Below are 21,445 nucleotides of genomic sequence, written 5' to 3' on the forward strand. Positions count from 1 at the left end.
CATTTTACAAACGTCGTTGTCCTTGTAAGGCCACTGTGTTGTTTCAGCGTAAGACTGCTAACCAGAGTTAAATATCTTATCTTTTTTAATAAATTTATTATCAGCAGTAAATATTTGACGTCCACTTTCCATGACCCAAACTAGTACCTGTTAAAGTCTATAAGATTAAACACTTTTGTCTGTATCATTTTTTTCTTTTTTGTGACACTTAAGATGCCGATCATTCAACAGTCAGGATTGAATTGTTTTCGTTCAGATATAGTAGAACAAGTAATTTTCAATTTAATCTCAGTAAAAATGAACCTGTATGACCACGTTGACATACGCTTTAATTAACTCCAAGAGTAAACAGTTGAAAAAGAAAAAAAATCAAAACATGAGATATTTTTTACTTATTTATTTTAAATTAAATATCAATAAATTGTTTGCTATTTATTGTTCAATAACAAAAAGTATTACGAAGCCATACAAGATATAAAAAATGGGGCCGATTTTGTTATGGGACGACCCTGTATTGGGCCGAACATGTTACAGGGAGATTTCTTAATGAAATTTGTATGGGCCGAATCTGTAATGGCGGACTTTTTGTTATGAGCCACCTCCGTGAAGGTAAGAGTATATTACAGGTCCAGATCTCCAGCTAACCTAATCTTAAAATAAAACAAATGCAAAACAAATCATTTTAATCTGATATTAAGAGTGGAAAATGCTTAGACGTACATATGGTAAACTGCTGAGGTCATATCTCGAAGATAACAATGTAAATCAGATCACGGTGTCTTAAGCATACGTTCTTCTACAATATTCTCTTTGGACACCTATCGTATATATATATATATATATATATATATATATATATATATATATATATATATATATATATATATATATATATATATATATAAATCAGCCAGACTTAGATGAGATCAGTAGTTTTAATACTACGAATACTGTGATGATGTAATAAGCAAGTCAACACAGGGAAGTCAACGTTAGCAAGTAAACACTGGGAAGTCAACGTTAGCAAGTCAACATTGGAAAAATCCAACACATGTAGTATTTCAAATGTAGACCTTTTATCACCTCCTCACTTGATTATTCTCTTTGTAGCTCAGTGGTCAAGACGCTGGCCTCTTGACCAGAGGGGTGCAAGTTCGACAAACGATGCATCAGCCTATAACGACCTGGTATGGTGAGTATATGGGAAATACATTCAAGTATGCAGATATGCCACCTGATATAGCCTTCAAAGTGTCATGTTCTATTCAACACCAAACACATCTCTCTCTCTCTCTCTCTCTCTCTCTCTCTCTCTCTCTCTCTCTCTCTCTCTCTTTAAAGGCACTATACTCGTTACCAGAGGGATGCATCTTCGATATACATCGTCATATCAGCCCATACCGACCAGGATGGTGAGTACATGGGCAAGACACTTTATTCTAATTCCATCGCCTCGAAATATAACTTTCAAATCATGCTTTCCCGTGAAACATCAAACACCCTACCCACCCTACCACTCCATCTCTCTATCTCATATGAAATGTGCCACATTCTAGTTTTGCATATAATACTGTAACCAATTTATGTTGGCCCAAAATGTCATCCTTGTCCGCAATATCCCTGAAGTAAATATGGACCGCTCCCTTATTTCACTTTCTGTGGGATTTGCTGTTTCAAATGATATGACTGAATCATATTCCATACGGTCCTCATTTCATGCGTTTTAGTTTCTGCTACAGACAGAATATTGCAAGTTGATGAACTACTAAAGCACTTCATTGCATCTTGATAACTAAAGGTATAATTAGATGCTAAACTATAATAATCGATTCTGCCCGCTTTCATGGGAAGTAATCCATATATATAAACATCATCCACCCAGAAGAATTGTGTCACATGCGCTATTCCAAACATGGCTGGTATTAGATCTGTGGCTAGAATTACCGTGAACCCACTACAATACGGAGGATAAATATTTTTATCTAATAATCCAATGTTCTTCAATTCAGAATCCTTTACATACCACTTGTGTTTCACATCTCGCACTATTGGGGCTTTCCCATCCATGAATATGTTGCAGAGAATATATCGAATCTTATTTTCGTACTTTGGATATACTATTTGTAGCAGGTTATACGTATCTAGAATAATGTCATCATCCACCTCTATAACCATTTTTGCCTGCATGCAATTCTCTGTAATCCATCTCAATCCCATGACTCCTTTGTTTGTCAAATTTCTGTATGTATCTAGAAAATCTCCTTGCACAATATCTAAATTTTCGTCAAATTCCCTGGATAGGTTTTGTTGAATCTCATCTTTTTGAACTTTTCCCATTAAAAACAGGGCTCGTATAACTCCCAAATGTTGGAAATATGTATAATTACTCCAAGTATCTCTAATAATTTTTCTTCTTTCAAAATTTAGTGGATCGGTTTTCACTACAATAAGGACAGATATATTGGCAGCCAGATTGCACAAATCAGGGTTATTGAGGATGTATTTATTCCAAAGCATTACGGGATATATGGGTCCCGAGAAATTTGAATTGTCGTCTGTAATCTCTTTATTGGCTTTTCCTTTAGGAGATACTGTTTCCAAAGATGACGATTCCAGACCTTGATAAATGTTTGATGTGCTTTCGTTGCATGTAATTGGCAACTGAAACCTTGTTGTAACACGTACGAACTGTATGTATTGGATTGCCATGATAATGCAAACGAAACAAGCACATGTGAAAACAAAAAATCTCAGACTGTACATCCTTCTTCTCATAACAACACTACAAAGTGACATAGTTATTTGCTTCCGGTTTTACCAACAAGTTTTTTTGAACGTTTCCCTACTTCTCGTTTTCAGCTATGATATTGCCTTCAAAACCATATTTTCCAACCAGGAGCGTAATTCTTTTCTCTTAAATGTTATTTTCGTCAAGTCATAAACACTATAGTTTCTGTCAAAAGCCAGAGCATTCCACCTTTTTTTCGGGAAAGAATAAACTGTCCGCACCTGTTTCACAAATTTGTCCGCTGGGGCAGCATACACAATCGCAAATTATCACAATTTATCGATTCAGTGATATTTTTTATATAGATGTTATGAAACGTCTGCCATTTGCGTTTGCTTTATTACCTATTCACCTTTCTTTTCAACCAAATCTCAAATCCACTTCCAGATTAAAGATATTTTCTTCTTTCGGACTGCATCTTCTGTCAATATAATCGTTGCGCTGCATCAGTATAAATTTCACCAGCAACTGTAACAAGAGAAAAACATTGGAAATATAGCGGTATCTCAAAATTATAACTTAAATTAGTAAAATATTCCACTTAAAAAGTTTAAAGCCACAATTGTTTTGTTGTTGTTGTTGTTGTGGGGGTTTAACGCCATTTTTCAGCACACGATAGGCTATACATGGCGGCCAGTATTAATGGTGGAGGAAGAACCAGGCAAAACCCTGGAAAGAACCACCGACCCACGAGAAGCTACTGGCAAGCTTTCTCACATACCCACATTAGCCGAATCCGACAATTGTTTTGTAAAAAAGATGTAACTGTACCTTTCGTATTGATTTTGTGAAACACCAAAGCATTTATAGCATTGATGCGCATATTTTACAATCAGTTGATGAAAACGAGGTATTTTGTTCCATCTTAATGAAGTTGTGCCGGGAAGCTGGTTGGAGGCGAGTTTTGTTCAAACGGGCCATGTACGAACCAATGCCAGTTTTTTTAATGGAAATAAAACAGGAATTGTGATTTTTTTTATTCGTTAGTTTAGCGCCACGTTTCAGCACATGATATGCTTTACATAGCGACCAGTGTATCTGGAAGAGAAAGACCTTGAGAAGAACCACCGATTCACGGGAAGCCACTGACAAGCTGTCTCACATACAAAGTTGGACGAGTTAAGACTTGAACATACGGGGACAGAAGCGAGAGGTCTGTAATCCGCAAAAAAAAAAAAAAAACGAGAGACCTAAACATGTCGAGAACGAGGGGTCCCAAACAGTAATTGTTTTTTTTTTTCGGCTGATAACCAATACCCCCTTGAGTTCGGCTCAAAACAGGATTATATTAAGATTAAGTAGTGCCGTCATGATCTTCCTATTCATACAGATACTTGACAAACTTTTTATGTTCATTTAAGGCACATGTGAACTTTCTTCTTCTTGAAATGGTGCTGCTAATTAAGGAATCACAAGGCTCTGCACATGAAAGTCATCAAGTTTGACATTTTTAAAAGAAAGGTAGCGCTTGCATGTGCGTGTTGTCTATTTACAAGGTTAAACATAGGAACAAATTCAAATTAGTTTTAAAATATACGGCTATTTACGGAGGCTTTCGTAGCTTCGGACACGAAGAGTCTGCTGTTGACACGATCTTGTTAAATGCTCATGTCCAGGATGTTTGTCGTGCCAGTCGTGATAAACCTTTGGTCGTAGTGGCTGTTGACATATCTGTTTGCGGGGGTATTTCGTACCTTGATGCAATCAGTCACGTTACAAACAGAAGCACGGGCAATCTCAACAACTTGATTGTTACGAAAACAAAAATGTAAGTTTTTTTCCCCCGCCGAGTTGATAAGGTCAATTGCGTTTATTGTTGCAGCTTGAAACAGCAGAATTTCTGAACATGTCCATAGTTGGTATTTTTGTAGACGTGTTTTCACTATACCAGAAGAAGAGGGGTATACCTTCAAAGTTAGCCCACACATAACATCCTATCTAACAATGTGCCCGGCGTCGGATTGAACCCACGCGCCTTAAACGCGGCGATGAGCAAGTGGCCTAAACTTAATCTGTCTGTCTTTCTAAAACTGTAAGTGTGCAGCTGTTCGTCCGCAATGATTGGTGTCGCGTTCTCTCACTCAGTTAAAATAAAACATTAATTCAGGAGGCGGCGCAAGTCTGTCACGTTGTGTGAGAAAATTTGTTAACAGTTCCTGCTCATGTTTATAAACGTCTTCTGATAGAATTCGTAATTCAAAGTACTTTGGGTAATGTCAATACGTGTGTTATATAATATTACGACTTTAGACCGATTCTAAAACAAAGCAAATTCCTGTCCGTGAATTAGCCATTCCGTTAAATTCAAATTCACAGTAATTTCCTTTGAAGATCTTTCCGCGGGTCAAGAAACTCTGTTGTTTGCATTTAGCAGTGATGTCACCGGTCAGCTTAAGCTTGGAGGCCAGAAACCCGACATTGTAACTTATCAGTGATACCACTGCAGAATGTTTTCAGAGACCACCAATACCCAATCAGAACTAAGATAGAATTTTTGGTGTTCGTTTCTGACGCGGCCAGACATTATTCTCTTTAATTAATTGTGAAAGCATCAGTGCATGTCTGGACACTAAACGGACCAGGTCATAAGGAAATTGGAGACTAGACTGCGCTCCGAAGTTTTGCGGTCGTTAAAAAGGGTAGGAAGTTAGTTCTAGGAGCTTCAGACGAGATGGGAACACACGCTTCCGAGGTAAAATATCTTTGCCCGAATCTGTCTCACTTTCCTAATTAGGTATCGAAAGATTGATACCTTATGTGCATTTAATTTTAGACGATATGTAATCTTCCATGTATAGCTGAATTCTTATTATATCGTAAGGTAGTGTATAGCGAATTAGTAATATTCGAAATTAATGTATGTAGTTATTAGGATAAATCGAAGTGGATGGTGTAATCTACTATGATGTTGCTTCGTGGTGCAGGACTTAATTTAATGGCGAGTAGTTAGACCCTGTACTTGTTTGTATTTGAATATATATTTGTGGCTTATGGAGGGTTGGGCATTGTTGAACTTGTGCATGTATAATTAGACATTTATATTTGTATGTGTCTTTTTTAACTTGTAAGGCAGAAAATGCGTAAGAATATTGTTAATGTTGATAGTAACTAAGCAGAGAATTAGGCATTTGCCTGTATGTATCAGAAATAGTGATATTATTGTTGTTGTTTAGTATTTAGTATAGAGCAAGCATGTATGGAATATTTAGATGTGAGTGTATGAGTGAACCTAATGATTTAATTGCCATTATGATGATGAAAGGTACTTGAGAGAGTGTTAATTCTCCTGTGTTCGAACAAGGAGGCACCATTGTACGTCTCTTCTAATCCACAGGTATCTTTCCGGATGGGCACTGACGCCAACCGAATATCAGAAAGGAGCCAAGGTGGAGAAGAAGGAGGGCCGAAAGAACGGAAGCGATGTACCGGAAGTATCGACAAGGAGGCCGAGAGAACGGAAATGAAGGTACCAGAAGTACTGAGAAGGACAGCAAGGAAACGACTACAATGCGAAAGTTGCAGATGAGTAACACAGAAGCGACACGGGATGCAAACACTCTCGCCTTTAATTTCGCGGGATGAAATAATTGGCAATTCGGATAGATCGTGGATTGATTGCAAACAATTGCTCTGAAAATTGTCCTGTAATTGTGGAATACTGTGATATTGTTCATTAAACTGTTATACCTTTCACCTTATTAATTTTATATTTTAACACTTAGACCGTCAGCTTTGCTGACTGTGGGCTCGGAGCTATTTAGTCCTTAAAGTGTCTGTCCTTCTTCGGGGTTAGTAATAATTCCGTATGAGACATGTGACAAAGTAAAAGTGGAGGAGATGGGATAAAGTAGCCATGAACGCTACCCATTAAGTCCCGAGGTTCTGCGAAGAGTCGATGCCGACAATGCCAGCTTCACTCTCAATGCACTCTGTTAATTGTGTCAACTAGTCACCATGTATTACCCAAGGAAGTGCTTTACGGTTTGAGTCATACGTAGCAGTTCAAATGTGTAGATAACCTTTACCGCCGCCCTGCAAACTCATACCTAGCCAATTGATATTCATTTTAGTTAAATGCTGCGCTTAGTGGATGCTTCAAAGACGCCTTTCTTATAAGAAAGCATATTATCTGTGCCAACCCCACCGAACACTGCTGCCGTGCCGACCGGATATCAGAGTTGGAATAGCTAAGGCGAGGAGGCAGGATGGCCGTCATGTTTATCCTGTTTTTCAAGGTCGATTGCATGCTTTGTCTGAGAGGATGACGGCGATGTCTCTGTACATGTTATCCGCGTCCTTTGTAATAAGGTCCTTGTACATGTCCACAACAGTCTGGGTGACCAAATCGATGTGTTCCACGTTGAAGTGGTAGATTGGGTAAAAGGCGGCAATGCCTTCTATCTGAAGGCCTCGGTCCATAATCTGGTTACGTCCCATGTTCACATTATTTGGCGTGTATCGAGGACAATGTTTTTGCTGACGTTGTCAGAAAGGCTTGAAACGGTTGGCTCCTTTTGACGTTTGAATAGCGGGTTCATCTAAGTGACACTGAGCCTGTCTATCATCGGTGTGGCTTGCTCTTGGTCGCTTAGCCGTGTCATAAACTGAAACGCAATGAATTCGTGCAGAGGCATATGATGATACTATACTAAACAATAATTTCTCGGACAGCTGACCGTTAACTGCTAACATCTGAACGTTTGTAGTCATGGACTGGAAAGCCAGGCTGCAAATGCCATAAACCAAACCCCCGCCTTCCCGCCAAGAAGTTGAGCAGGTTGGCCGACGCCATTATCGAAAGCGTTGTAACCAACATCCACAGCGTGAGATTTGAGAGAGTGGATTTGCTCTCGGCGAAGCCATCGGTATGGAAGACAGCAACATGATGGTTTTGTTTGTTTTTGTTTTTTGAGGGTGGAGGTCCGGTTAACGCGATGATGTGCTTGGCTCTGAAGCCGACGATGGTAGTCAATGGTATAGCACAGTAACACTTCCCATGTGCTTGAGCCTAAGGCTAAAGTTGGGGTTGTTGCTGCCTACTACATTGACTCAGCCGACTCACGCGCTTTGGTGGCATTCGCCGTGGTGAACTCTGCAGTGTCAGCGTGGTCCTTTTTCTCTTACGTAGGTTACATTTGTAACTATACTGTGCAAAGTTTATACTGGTCGTGGCAACATCGTTATAAGGTATAAACGGACTATTCACAGCCTTTTTACTTATAAGCAACATATTGTATAGACAATTCTTGTCTATGTCATTAGATATATAGATAATTCTTGTCCATGACTTTAGATATATTGACAATTCTTGTCTATGACTTTAGATATATAGACAATTCTTGTCTATGACTTTAGATAATATATAGACCATTCTTGTCTATGACTTTAGAAATATAGACAATTCATGTTCATGATTTTAGATATATAGACAATTCTTGTCTATGACTTTAGATCTATAGATAATTATTGTATATGATTTTAGATATATAGACAATTCTTGTCAATGACTTTAGATATATAGATAATTCTTGTATATGATTTTAGATTATAGATTAAGATCAGCATTAATGTTTAAATATGTTGAGTTCAAGGTCTAGCTTTATTTAGAAATTTAAAATGTTCTAGAGGCAAATTGTTTAAAAGTGAAATCCTGGCTTTATCGTTGTTTCTTAGCTTTCTCTATTAATATCGTTTTCTTCAAAAATTACTAATTCAGATCTTAACAGCCAAAGTTGAATCAGTGCTATTGTTGTGTTCCATGTTATTTCAGATAATTTGTTTATTTAAAATTAACTGTATCTTCAAAGCTCTCACTATTTTGGACTAAACCACTATTCTGGAATATTGTGAATTCATTCAAGGACATTTTAGATTATATCATTGGGACTGTTGGCACATTAGTACATTCGATGCATATCCGCGCATAGAGAATTGGACTTTATTCGAAACAGCACTGGAATTCATTCAGAGTTCTGTACATTGTGACTTGTGAGAGAAGATTGTAAGGATATTTGTGATTTAATTCGCAAAACTGTTAAGTTCTTTTTAAATTTTCACTCTAAATTCTAGGGAAATAAATTATTTGTTGAATTTTACACAAATTATTGTATTTTGCTAAGTAATTGCTAAGGAGGTGGGAATTAACAACATGTTTGCACTTAAATAAATATGAAATAAGCATAGCCAAAGATGAACGCAGCTGACTGACTTCTCTTCACGACACTTATTGACGCTGAGAGTGACACAATGGAGTTGTGACGCTATGTGACACATAAGCGTTTTTAGCATAAGTAAAAGAACAGTTATTACCTTGCGAGTAGTCTGATAATTCAGTCACGAAACCTGTTTTCGACCTGAGTTGTTTGGATTTGATCTCACCTATTCACAAAACCCAAGTCTTTGCAGACCGAGTTGATGACCGCAACAAGTGAGTAGACATACTGTTTCTATACACAGACCGGTCTGACCGCAACACGTCAGTGGACATACTGTTTCTATACACAGACCGGTCTGACCGCAACACGTCAGTGGACATACTGACTGTATTTAAATACTTGCCGATATTTCTAGAGAATCTTGAATTGCGATCAGCTGAAGGCTGTTCGCGATCTGTAGAACCTATTTGGGATCCAATAAGATTTTTAATAACTTAATAAATCCAACCACCGACCCACGAGAAGCTACTGGCAAGCTTTCTCACATACCCACATTGGCTGAATCCGAGACTCGAACCCACGCAGACAGAGGTGAGATGGCAGTGATCCGTAACGGACAGCGCTTTAGACCACTCGGCCACTCGGGGCCACTAGTGATGTCTAGTACTGGGGCATCATGATGTCCCATCCAGTCACATTATCCTGACACCAGGCCGACCAGTTCTAACACTAACCTCTTAATGCTGAGCACCAAGCGAGGCAGCTGTTAGTACCATATCTTGTGCTGAAAAAATGGCGTTATATCCTACAAAAACAACTGTTCCAATGTTAAAATTAAACTACTGGGTGACGAACATTTTCTTAAAGCATACGCTATTAAGAATCTGTATGTTAACATACACTTTATTAAATGAGCCCGCTTTTCAAAGCTCAAGCTAAGATTGTTAACATGAAAAGTCGTTGTGGCTTGTTTGTTGTTTTTTTCTTTTTGTTTTTGTTGCTTTTTTTTATATTTGTTTTTACTGCAAACTATCTGATTCCTTGCAATTATATGATTTCAGAACAAACATCCGGCTGACAGAAATAATCTAGGCATCATGGAAAATATTTATCGTGATGTACGCGTTATCAAGTACTATTTGTTTAATAAAGATCTGAATTCACATATTTTGCAATATTTCTTTTGTGTTTAATGTGTTTTGCTTCTAATATCATGAAGTATTTCAAACAATCCAATTGAAAAATATGTCATACTATGTATACACAGAATGGATTCCTTGGATCTTTACTCTGAAAAATGTAATCAGATTGCAAAGTATATCTCCTAATATGGAGATACAAACGCCAAAGGTTCGGATTATTGTACGGTGAAAAGTATGAGCTGTATTTTCAGGGTAAGAATGGTCAGTATAAAACAAGATTATATCCAATAAGTCCATGAGAAAGAAAAATCGTCACGTGTTATCAGTTATTTTGGGAGATATAAAGTCTGAACACAATACGACTGCAGGTGCAAAATTCAATTCCCCTGCAGGTCAGCTGTTAAGTCGAATAGACAATGTATCACACAGGCAGAAATCCAAACATTCTATGAAGTACAGATTTTCATTCATTTCAAGTCTTTGTGTGGATACCGTACGCATTTTATCTAAATGTCAATATTAAAGCATGGAACACGCGTTCCTAGTTCGATAAGTAGTTAAACCAGCAAGTACTTCTCCTAGGTTTGTGTGTGTGTGTGTGTGTGTGTGTGTTTGACATTATTGGTCGCAAAGACCAACGCTGCTTGGTTTTATTTATGCTGGGGTTTTCAGCCTTTTGTTCTCGCAGACAATCGGATAGCTAGCAGTCATTAATAAATAAACTGCAACTGACCTTTGCATGCGGATGGCAAGTAAAATTCCTCTTCTTTTGATCCGTGACATTAATCCTTCGGAACACTCACAGTTTTAGTATTAATCCCTGTCAGAAAATAACACATGTGTCTTCATCGGTTATTGACCTGAGATTTAAACTGCTGACACATGCGTGGAAGGCAGCATCAACCCAATGAGCAACATCTAACTTCAGTTCTGTCCCAAGCATTAGTCTGTTTAAACTTATAGAATCCTCGTTGTCTCGACGGTTTCCACGCGTTACTCTTGCCTTGGGGTGATGAAAACGTCCAAGCATGTTTCAGCAATTTAGATTTCTGACGCTCCAGAATAAATTACGCTTCGCACAGTTCGTCTGTACCGCCAGTAATGTCAGAAAAGGAAAGGCAGAGAACTATTTGTTGATCTAGGTAAGAAGTTAGGCAATCAAATGTTTCCTGTTGGAAGTTATCAATCTGCCAATTCTACTATTTGTTTTTTTTTTTATAAAAAGAAACTAGAAATTACATGCATAGCTGACTAAATTTCTAAACATCACATTCATAGTGGGCAAATACATTCATTTAGTGTTTGAGGGCTGAATTGCGATTGCAAGAAATGTACCAAATAAAATAAGATTCTACAGTAAAAACAACGTAAATAGCCTATAACAGAGATAGTTTACCGTGTATATCATTCAGACCTTTTCACGACTGCAAACAAGACCTCCATTTACAACAATACGTTCTAATTCATGTCTTTATCTTCCGGAAACGGAAATCTCAATAGCATTATTTTCGGTAAATCGAAATTTCAAATTATACATCTGATATTTATGATAAATTATTGAAAAATATACACACCTAGCACATGAAGGATTCAATCTAAGTTCTACCTGTAAACCGCAAATAGTGAAACTACCAAGTCGATCACAGCAACACTATCTGGACACACGAATATACTCATCTGTACGCGTAGGTCACGTTTGACACGGTTTCACCGAAATACCGTATATAGCCCAATATTTACCCTCCCGAAGCTCAGTCTACGAGGAATGTACGTGCTCTACAATGTTGGATGAACCATGGTGGAGTTATTATCTAACCGTAACTATCAAGACCCGAACAATTCGAATGATGGCAGCAACCACCACCACCCCATACTTGATATTCGAATACCACTCATAGTTCCCCTAAAATCATTTAGTAAAACCATTAAAAACTGCCATCTTTCTACAGCGACCGACTCTGCTGCTTGTTCAGATCATGTACAAATAAATACACTTCTAGATTGTTTTTGTTAGCGGTTGTAATACTCTGCTTCCAATCTATTTGTATGAAATGTGTGCTGCCCCAGTGCGTTTTCTTTTGCCAAGAGTACTAGTTTTTTCACTCGCCAGAATGTTTTCCTTATTACGCTCTTTTCAAATGTGTATCATCTATTATTTCATAAAAACTAGTGCAAACAATCCATAAATAAGCCCCCAGCAACTACCTAATGACTGGTATGAACCGGTAGGTTACGCGCATGTATTTCAAGAGATTTTGTAAGAAGAGGGACAAACCGGACGTCCCATCTTGTCACAACAATTGATGGATTGCCGACTCGGCCCATATATCAATCAAGCATTAGGACGTGACACTAAAAATTGCCGGCTCACATTTCCTGGCACTTTAAATGGGAGTGTTCGCCAGAATACATAATCTACGGTTATACACACGTTGCTGTTTTAACGAGTAGGCGGGGCTATCTTCCCATCGGCGATTCAGTAACTGGCGATACTTTATACTATGGGGTGCACAGCCCACGACCCGCGCCGGCCCGCGAACGTGTTCTGTCCGGCCCTCAGGGCAAATTAAAACAACACAGAAATCTGGCCGGTGAACAGTAATTATATTAAAGAAACTAGTATTTGCGACCCTCGAGTGGTCTTAGAAAATGTAATCTGGCCCTTGGCCGAGAAAGGTTGTGCACCCCTGCTTTATACAGAGAATACTTCTAAAACGAGTCTTTCAACATCAGGAAAGATAAAACTTGCTCTTTGCATCCCTCACACCGAAACAATTTCTTCCGCGTGCCTTTGACAAAAATACACACACACACACACACACACACACACACACACACACACATATATATATATATATATATATATATATATATATATATATATATATATATATATATATATATATATCACACTATGAAGGGGATTTCTGAGTGGAAAATGGACTGATTTGTTTAAGACACGTGATTTATTGACCTATTTCAAAATATGTTGGTTGCTGGTGTATAGAGTACTTTACGTTTATTTTGCAAGCATGATACATATTGTAGCAAAACCTATAATCAAATAAACAAATCATTATTTAAAAATAAATATTAAAAACAGCAGAATACATGGTAAATTGTTATCAGTGACAGAAACTACGGACATATGGTACGTTTACATCAATCCCATATGTTACTAGAACATCGTACATTATTATCAGTGACAGATGCTTCTGGTCAATGGTGCATGCTAAATTTTTTATAAACGATAGATGCTATTAGTACATGGTGCATTTTTATCAATGACATACTACTAGTCGATGGCACATGGAAAATCGTTATAAAAAAGATACTACTAGCTGATGGCATTTGGTAAATTATTATCAATGACATACTACTAGTCGATGCACATGGTAAACCTTTATCAATGACAGATACAACTAGTCAATGGCACATGGTAAACCGTTATCAATGACAGATACTACAATTCCATGCATATGTTAAACCGTTAGAAATTGACAGACGCTGCTGGTCGTTGGCAGATGGTAAATTGATATGAAAGACAGATTCCACTAGTATATGGTACATGATAAATAAATAAATTTAAAGTTGACACAGAGTTTAAAAAATGAAGTGGATGATGTAAACTGTGATCTTTATGAACAATATCGTAGCGGTTTAGAGATAATTGTTACTCTGGAAGACATTTATAAACCTAACAAGTTAATGAAAGCCAGAATGGGAATACATGGCATTGCAACTGAGTCTTTCAAGTTTAGTTTTCATGCACTTACTCATGTAGTGTCATTACTCTCTAATACAATTCTTTAAAAAAGTTAATTATCCAGAGTGCATTTATTTCTGTATTACAGAAAGTATAGGGTAATGAGGATCTAATTAATTACATTTAATTTGGTTGGTTTAGTTTTGTGGTATTAACGTCATTTTTTGTAGCACACGAAGGGCCATATATAGTGGAGGTAAAAAAATCCCGGAAGAACCGGCGATCCACGTCATAAATATCCAAATTGGTTTAACTGAGATTCCAACGAATAGAAATGCCAGTGATCTGAAAAGGCAAATGCCTTAGATCACTCAGTAATTACCCTTACGCCTTAGATCACTCAGTAATTACCCTTACGCCTTAGATCACTTAGTAATTACCCTTACGCCTTAGATCACTAAGTAATTATCCTTTTTGATTGTTGTTGTTGTTGTAGGGTTTAACGCCATTTTTCGGCACACGATAGGCTATACATGGCGGCCAGTATTAATGGTGGAGGAAGAACCCGGGAAAAACCCCAGAAAGAACCACCGACCCTTTTTGATTAAGTTCGGAAAAATACAGATATGACTATACATGATAGAATAACAAATTTGAACATCATGAAGAATTTTTCTTTTAAAATACCAGCAAGATAGAGAAAGTTATACAGAATAATGCGTTTAGTCTATATTCTTGTATTCAGAAAAGAGAATCGCATACTTTTCAAAAGAATTCGATTGTGTACGACACCAATTCAAACAAATTTGAACAAATATGGACACCATGTTATTTCTATTCTTTTTGTGTGTGGGGGGGATTATTCTATATGTTGATATGAAGATAAAGTTATATTTGCAATCTGAGAAAGGTGTGACAGAATACGCCCAGCTTTCCCTTGATATTCGCCAGGATATAGTTTAATCCGACTGCTTTTGCTGTTTGTGAAGATTATTTTCCCTCCAGAATGTATTCCTGTGAAGGTAAGCATATGAGTCCAAGTTACTCGGCATAAGTGATATGACATATGCTTCTATTGGTGCTGTTGTTGACAAAACGACATCTTACATTGGAGCTACTGCTGACACAACCATATCTTATATTGGTGATGATGCTGACTTTGCCATATCTTATATTGGTGCTACAGCCAACACTACCATGTCTTGCACGGGTGCTATTGCTGACACAACCATATGTTATATTGGCGCGACTGCTGACACCCATATCTTTTATTGGTGCTATTGCTGACACAACCATGTATTAGAGTGGCGCTACTGCTGACACAACCATGTCTTATATTGATACTATTGCTGACAAAACCATATCTTATATTGGTGCTATTGCTGACACAACCATACATTATATTGGTGCTACTGCTGACTTACCCATATCTTTTATTGGTATTGCTGACAGAACCATATATTATATAGGTGCTATTGCTGACACAGACATATCTTACATTGGTGCTATTGCTGACACAACCATATATTATATTGGTGCTATTGCTGACACACCCATATCTTTTATTGGCGCTATTGCTGACACAACCATATATTATATTGGTGCTATTGCTGATACAGCCATATCTTACATTGGTGCTATTGCTGACACAACCATATATTATATTGGTGCTATTACTGACGCAACCATGTATTACAGTGGCGCTACTGCTGACACAACCATGTCGTATATTGATACTATTGCTGACAAAACCATATCTTATATTGGTGCTATTGCTGACACAACCATACATTATATTGGTGCTACTGCTGACATACCCATATCTTTTATTGGTATTGCTGACAGAACCATATATTATATAGGTGCTATTGCTGACACAGACATATCTTACATTGGTGCTATTGCTGACACAACCATATATTATATTGGTGCTATTGCTGACACACCCATATCTTTTATTGGCGCTATTGCTGACACAACCATATATTATATTGGTGCTATTGCTGATACAGCCATATCTTACATTGGTGCTATTGCTGACACAACCATATATTATATTGGTGCTATTACTGACACAGCCATATCTTACATAGGTGCTATTACTGACACAACCATATATTATATTGGTGCTATTGCTGACACAGCCATATCTTATACTGGTGCTATTGCTGACACAACCATATATTATACTGATGCTATTGCTTACACAACCATATATTATATTGGTGCTTTTGCTGACACAGCCATATCTTACAGTGGTGTTATTGCTGACACAATCATATATTATACTGGCGCTACTGCTGACACAGCCATATCTTATATTGATACTATTGCTGACACAACCATATATTATATTGGTGCTATTACTGACACAGCCATATCTTACATAGGTGCTATTGCTGACACAACCATATATTATATTGGTGTTATTGCTGACACAGCCATATCTTACATTGGTGCTATTACTGACACAACCATATATTATATTGGTGCTACTGCTGACACACCCATATCTTTTATTGGTGCTATTGCTGACACAACCATATATTATATTGGTGCTATTGCTGACACAGCCATATCTTACATTGGTGCTATTGCTGACACAACCATATATTATATTGGCGCTACTGCTGTCACAACCATATCTTACTTTGGTGCTATTTCTGACATAACCATATCTTACAGCGCCCGCCTTGAAGCGGGAAGTCGTGGGTTTAAACCCCGGCCGAGTCATACCAAAGACTTACAAAAATGGTACCAACAGCTAGCTCGCTTGGCACTCAGCATTAAGATGTTAGTGTGAGGACTTGTCGGCCTGGTGTCAAGATAATGTGACTGGGTGGAATATCATACTACATGTCTGCGGCATGATGCCCCAGTGCTAGACATCACTATAAACTGCCACACTGCAGACATCGTAGCGATATGACTGAAATATTGTTAAAGGTACGTTAAAAATCATAATCACACACACACACACACACACACACACACACATCATATCTTACATTGGTGCTATTGCTGACATTACCGTATCTTATATTGGTGCTATGTTTAATAAAAACATATCTTACATTGGTGCTATTGCTAACACAACCATCTTATATTAGTACTATTGATGACATAACCATATCTTAAATTTGTGTTACTGCAGACACAACCATATCTTACACTGTGTTATTGCTGACACAACGAGATATTATACTGGTGATGTAGCTGACATTACCATATCTTACATTGGTGATATTGATGAAAATACCATATCTTACATTGGTGCTATTGATGACAATACCATATCGTACATTGGTGATATTGCTGACATCACCATATCTTACAATGGTGCAATTACTGCCATTACCATATCTGGTGTTGTCGGTTTAAAGTATTTTATCAAAATTCTCCATACTGAGAAACTCAGGCCTCTGCTCGACGCTCGGATTCAATGATATTGTTTTCTCTTAGCGTGTGCGAATATGAGTCTTCGTCTCAAAGAGAGATATCCAAGATGTCTGCTCGGAAAGTCACGGGCAGCGGCGTTGTACTTATGTATTATAGCCCATACGATAGTGCCAGCATAGTGGATGAATTGGAAGAGCTCAATAACAGTCCGTTTATAATCCTTAATCCCAGACAGAAAGGTGCAGTCGTCGAATAAAAGAAATGTGTTGGTTTCCTCGAACGTTCCAGCAAGTTCATAACGCTTGTCGTCCAGATCTTATACATCAGGGTTGACCAGAGATACTAACTCGTACCATTTTATTGAATGCTTTGTATTTTCGTATAGCCCGGCAAATGATGAATATAAAATCAAAATGCTTATTCAAGCAGTTAGCAGACAAACTCTGTCATGGTCGTAATTCAAACTGTAACTTTAAGTTATCAAAGATCGCCTTGCACCCTCGTTCCGTGTCGTACTTGTGCTGGCTAGTAGATAAAATATACAAATTTGGCATTTCTTATGTTGAGCTTTGCGTCCAAGATGATGCCACAGTATATGGTAAACACACCAGCCTAATAGACCGTCTTTTCATTCATATGGTTACACTTTCGCTCTAGTTTTTATTGCTTCTTCGTGGACTATCGTGTGTGGTTTTCCGTTGACCTCATATCGATGACAGGGGTAATAAGAGTTTGGTAAAATGCACTAATATCAGTCGCCGGAAAATTCGTGTCCATGATCGACTCTTCCGCCATTATTTGTATGGCTGATTCACACTATGGGTATCTCACCTGCTCCTGGGAACAATTACCATTACCATGTTGAGTGGACTCTGACCCTAAACACCAACATCAATCTCCAGATGTCAGGCATGGGGTGGCAAGGATCAGAGGACATTCGGATTAAGCGGGATCATATTAGGTGGGTTAGTATGTGCTGTTGCTTCACTTGATGATCAGCACTCTAAGATCCACACCTGATCAATCAACAATACATAATCGATTTTAATTGACTATATAGCTATGTAGTGTGCTGGAGACGGGTGAGAGACTGCCGGAGGGGTGTGGTCGTGAGATGACCCAACAAGTTTTACATTTTTCACCCCTTGTTTTTTACGGGTATATAACAAGAGACACAACTGTTCAATCACTCACAGATCGCTTGTGATAGAGTGCACTGCGCCTTAACAATCCCACCAGATAGTGTCAGATTTTCTGAAACTTGAAACATTTACACGAAAGTAAATATGCAGTGCAATTTATGCATGTATACACGTGCTGAACATCATTTTATTTTGCATTTTAAAGTACGTTCTTATCGAACTCAGATGTGTGACCGGAGCGGTCATAAATGAAGTAAATGTATGTATGTATGTATGTATGTATGTATGTATGTATGTGTGTGTGTGTGTGTGTGTGTGGATGTGTGCGTGCGTGCTTGCATGTGTGTGTGCTTGCGCGCTCGCACAGATCTTACATGTACACCTTGAGTACAAATATTTATCGTTGCTATCTGTGAATTTCTAAGTTACGTATTCTTCACTTCGTTATAGAGTTGTCCCTATTCGGCACCTTACAAAATCCCTGTATTCAATCAGTACCTCTGTACATTATTGGCTTGTACTATTACTGGTTTGACTAGACCTACAGACTTGTGTTATTGTTGTTTTGGCACAAGATAGATCATACATGGCTACCAGTATAATTGATAGAGTAAGAACCCAGGAAAATCCCGAAAAGAACCACCGACCTAAGGGAAACTACTAGTAAGCTTTCTCACGCATTCACACTGGCCGAGCCCGATATTCGAACCCATTCAGATAGAGGTGAGGTGGCAGTGATCCTTGACGGAAAGCATTTTAGATCATTCGGGGTCCCCTACAGTAACTTAAGGGATGTGGTTAGCTGTTTCTACTGGCTAGATTATGCTGGTTTCCTTTAGATTCATTGTAATTTTGTTATACATATTATACTGGATGATGTCATTCTCAAAGTTGCAATAAACGACTTAAGGGAACTTGAACTGATGTTGATAAAAACTAAATTTGACAACTTAACCAATTTCAGGTGCGTCTATCAAGTTGTATATACTGCAACACAATATTTTGTGACCTAATACATTGTCTGATGTTGTACATTTCTTCATATCATGTTTACCTATTGGCGATGATAGCAATCCTTTTGTTTCGCATTTTAAAGAACGTTCTTACCGAACCCGGATGTGTGATCAGAGAATAAAGCATGTATCACACCTAGACAGGAAAACCCCGGAAAGAGCCCCCGACCCACGATAAGCCATTGTCAAGCTTTCTCACATACCCAGATCGGCCTAACCCGAGACTCTAACCCACGCAGATGAACTGATGTTATCCAATTTCAGGTGTGATACCTATCAAGTTGTCTATACTGCAACACAATCTTCTATGATCTAATACATTTTATGATGTTTTACAACTGCACTTTTGTTCATATCATGTTCGTCAAATGGCGATGATAGCCATCTGGGGAAATCATTTATACCAAATATATTGTATTTTTCTAGTCCATCAAATTTAGTTAAAATGTTAGCATGCTTATATTTTCTCCGCCACTCTAACTGTCATAATTTATTTATACGCAATTATTTCATAAACATTTATGGGAATGCCCTGTTAAAGTTTCTCTTATTATAACTGTAATGTTATAGGGCATATATCACACAAACATATAACCAAATCAAACTATGATGGTACAAGATCACGCCGTGTATTCATTTAAAATTCAGCCGCACAGTAAGAAGGCATCGGTCATCCGTACCATCTCTGCATTAATGCAAGCTTGTTTCCGACAAATCACTATAGGGACTTCCTTCTATCTGTCCAAGTTCAGTGTTCAGTATTCAATCCTGTCAAAAATCAACATCGTGCTTTCAGTTATTTCATGTATGAATCTGATGTATAAACTATCAGGCAAACTTGAAGTTACATCTTCCATTTAACATCTGCTAATTAAGGTTCACAGATCTTGTTCTATCTTACTTATTTTTATTTTTTATTTTTTTTTGTCTAACACTATCATAGCCCTGATAGTCTTCATAAACCTTCCCTAACACACCGTTATATACAAAAATAACACCAGCTACCAGCCTTATAAACCCTATAACCCAAGCAGTGAAGTGCAAGGAGAGGAAAATGGTAGAAATATATACACACGGTACACAGAAACGCACTTATATCCTATCATACATAGAGTGTACGGATAAAAAGGTAGGAATATAAATTCACCGTATAACAGAAACACAATTATACCCTATCATACATAGTGTTCGGATAAAAAGGGTAGGAATACACACACACACACACACACACACACACACACACATATATATACTTACATACTGTCACATATGGAATGAAAGGTGAGAGAGGGTAGGAGTTTTCACACGTATACAAACTTACCTCTCCAGCAGCATTAATCAAGTGAAGAAAGAAAAACGAGTATGATTGTTAAGACAGCACAACCTTATACAGCCAATAAACAGATTGCAGAGAAGAATAAACACAATCAAGGACAGGCATTGGCTAACGTTTACATACCAAAATGTTTGTTCAAGCATATCCGGTTTTAACTGATGTATATGCCGGGTTTAGAATTTGTCATGCTGCTTTTGTTTCTTGTTTTTGCCCTGGATATAATTCTCATACTAAACGGCCACACATTGTGTGCTTAATAAACGTTGGCCGCAAATGTGCTATAATGCCAGTGATTATTAGGCATGCTTCGTTCTTCACTTTGTTACATATTTGCGGCCGTTGTTTCTTCAACCCGTTACACTAACTGGCCTGTTTGTCCAATGTCAGTTCATTTCTTTACAATGTCTGTTGTTTTTCGTCATAGAGTGAGTGAAATGTTTCCAATGAATGGAGCCAAGAGTTTAAGTTTGACACGCTGAACTCGGCATTTGTCATGAATCTAAGCATTTTTGTAGTAATGGGTTGTAGTGTTTCCTGGTTCCGTATGAAGGCAAAAGAAAATGCCTTTAAGTACATCGAAGTTATGCCACTTACACAATATATTTCCTCCACACGAATGCGGAGTGATCCATCCCAATCACTTCCCTGTCACCATTTATTGATAAAACTAACGACCGCTGAAGCTCATGTGCAAGACCAAAGGTCAAGTGAATAGGGGGAAAATTAACTAGATAACAAATTAGAACCAACACATAATTATCATA

At 37.9% G+C, this 21,445-nt stretch overlaps 1 protein-coding gene across 7 annotated transcripts in view; it reads right to left on the reverse strand.

Moving 5' to 3' along the window:
• Positions 1-382: 382 nt before the first annotated feature.
• Positions 383-21,445, reverse strand: part of LOC149775526 (beta-1,3-galactosyltransferase 1-like) — a 50,124-nt gene continuing 29,061 nt past the window's right edge. The window contains exons 1-3 of one of the 7 annotated variants that reach the window (XM_089943862.1): positions 20,667-21,410; positions 10,819-10,905; positions 383-3,256 (exon numbers count right to left, since the gene is read on the reverse strand). In XM_089943862.1, coding sequence (XP_089799988.1) covers positions 1,645-2,796 — 1,152 coding nt within the window. In that variant the 5' untranslated portion in view covers positions 2,797-3,256; positions 10,819-10,905; positions 20,667-21,410 and the 3' untranslated portion in view covers positions 383-1,644. Of the gene's footprint in view, positions 3,257-10,818; positions 11,173-11,659; positions 12,297-20,666; positions 21,411-21,445 lie in introns of those variants that run through there. The other 6 variants (XM_089943860.1, XM_089943859.1, XM_089943861.1 and 3 more) reach the window with 6 other exon arrangements.

The sequence above is a fragment of the Sinohyriopsis cumingii genome, chromosome 19 (genome assembly GCF_028554795.1).
Source record: "Sinohyriopsis cumingii isolate HCF-2022 chromosome 19, ASM2855479v2, whole genome shotgun sequence".
Classification (NCBI taxonomy): Eukaryota; Metazoa; Mollusca; class Bivalvia; order Unionida; family Unionidae; genus Sinohyriopsis; species Sinohyriopsis cumingii.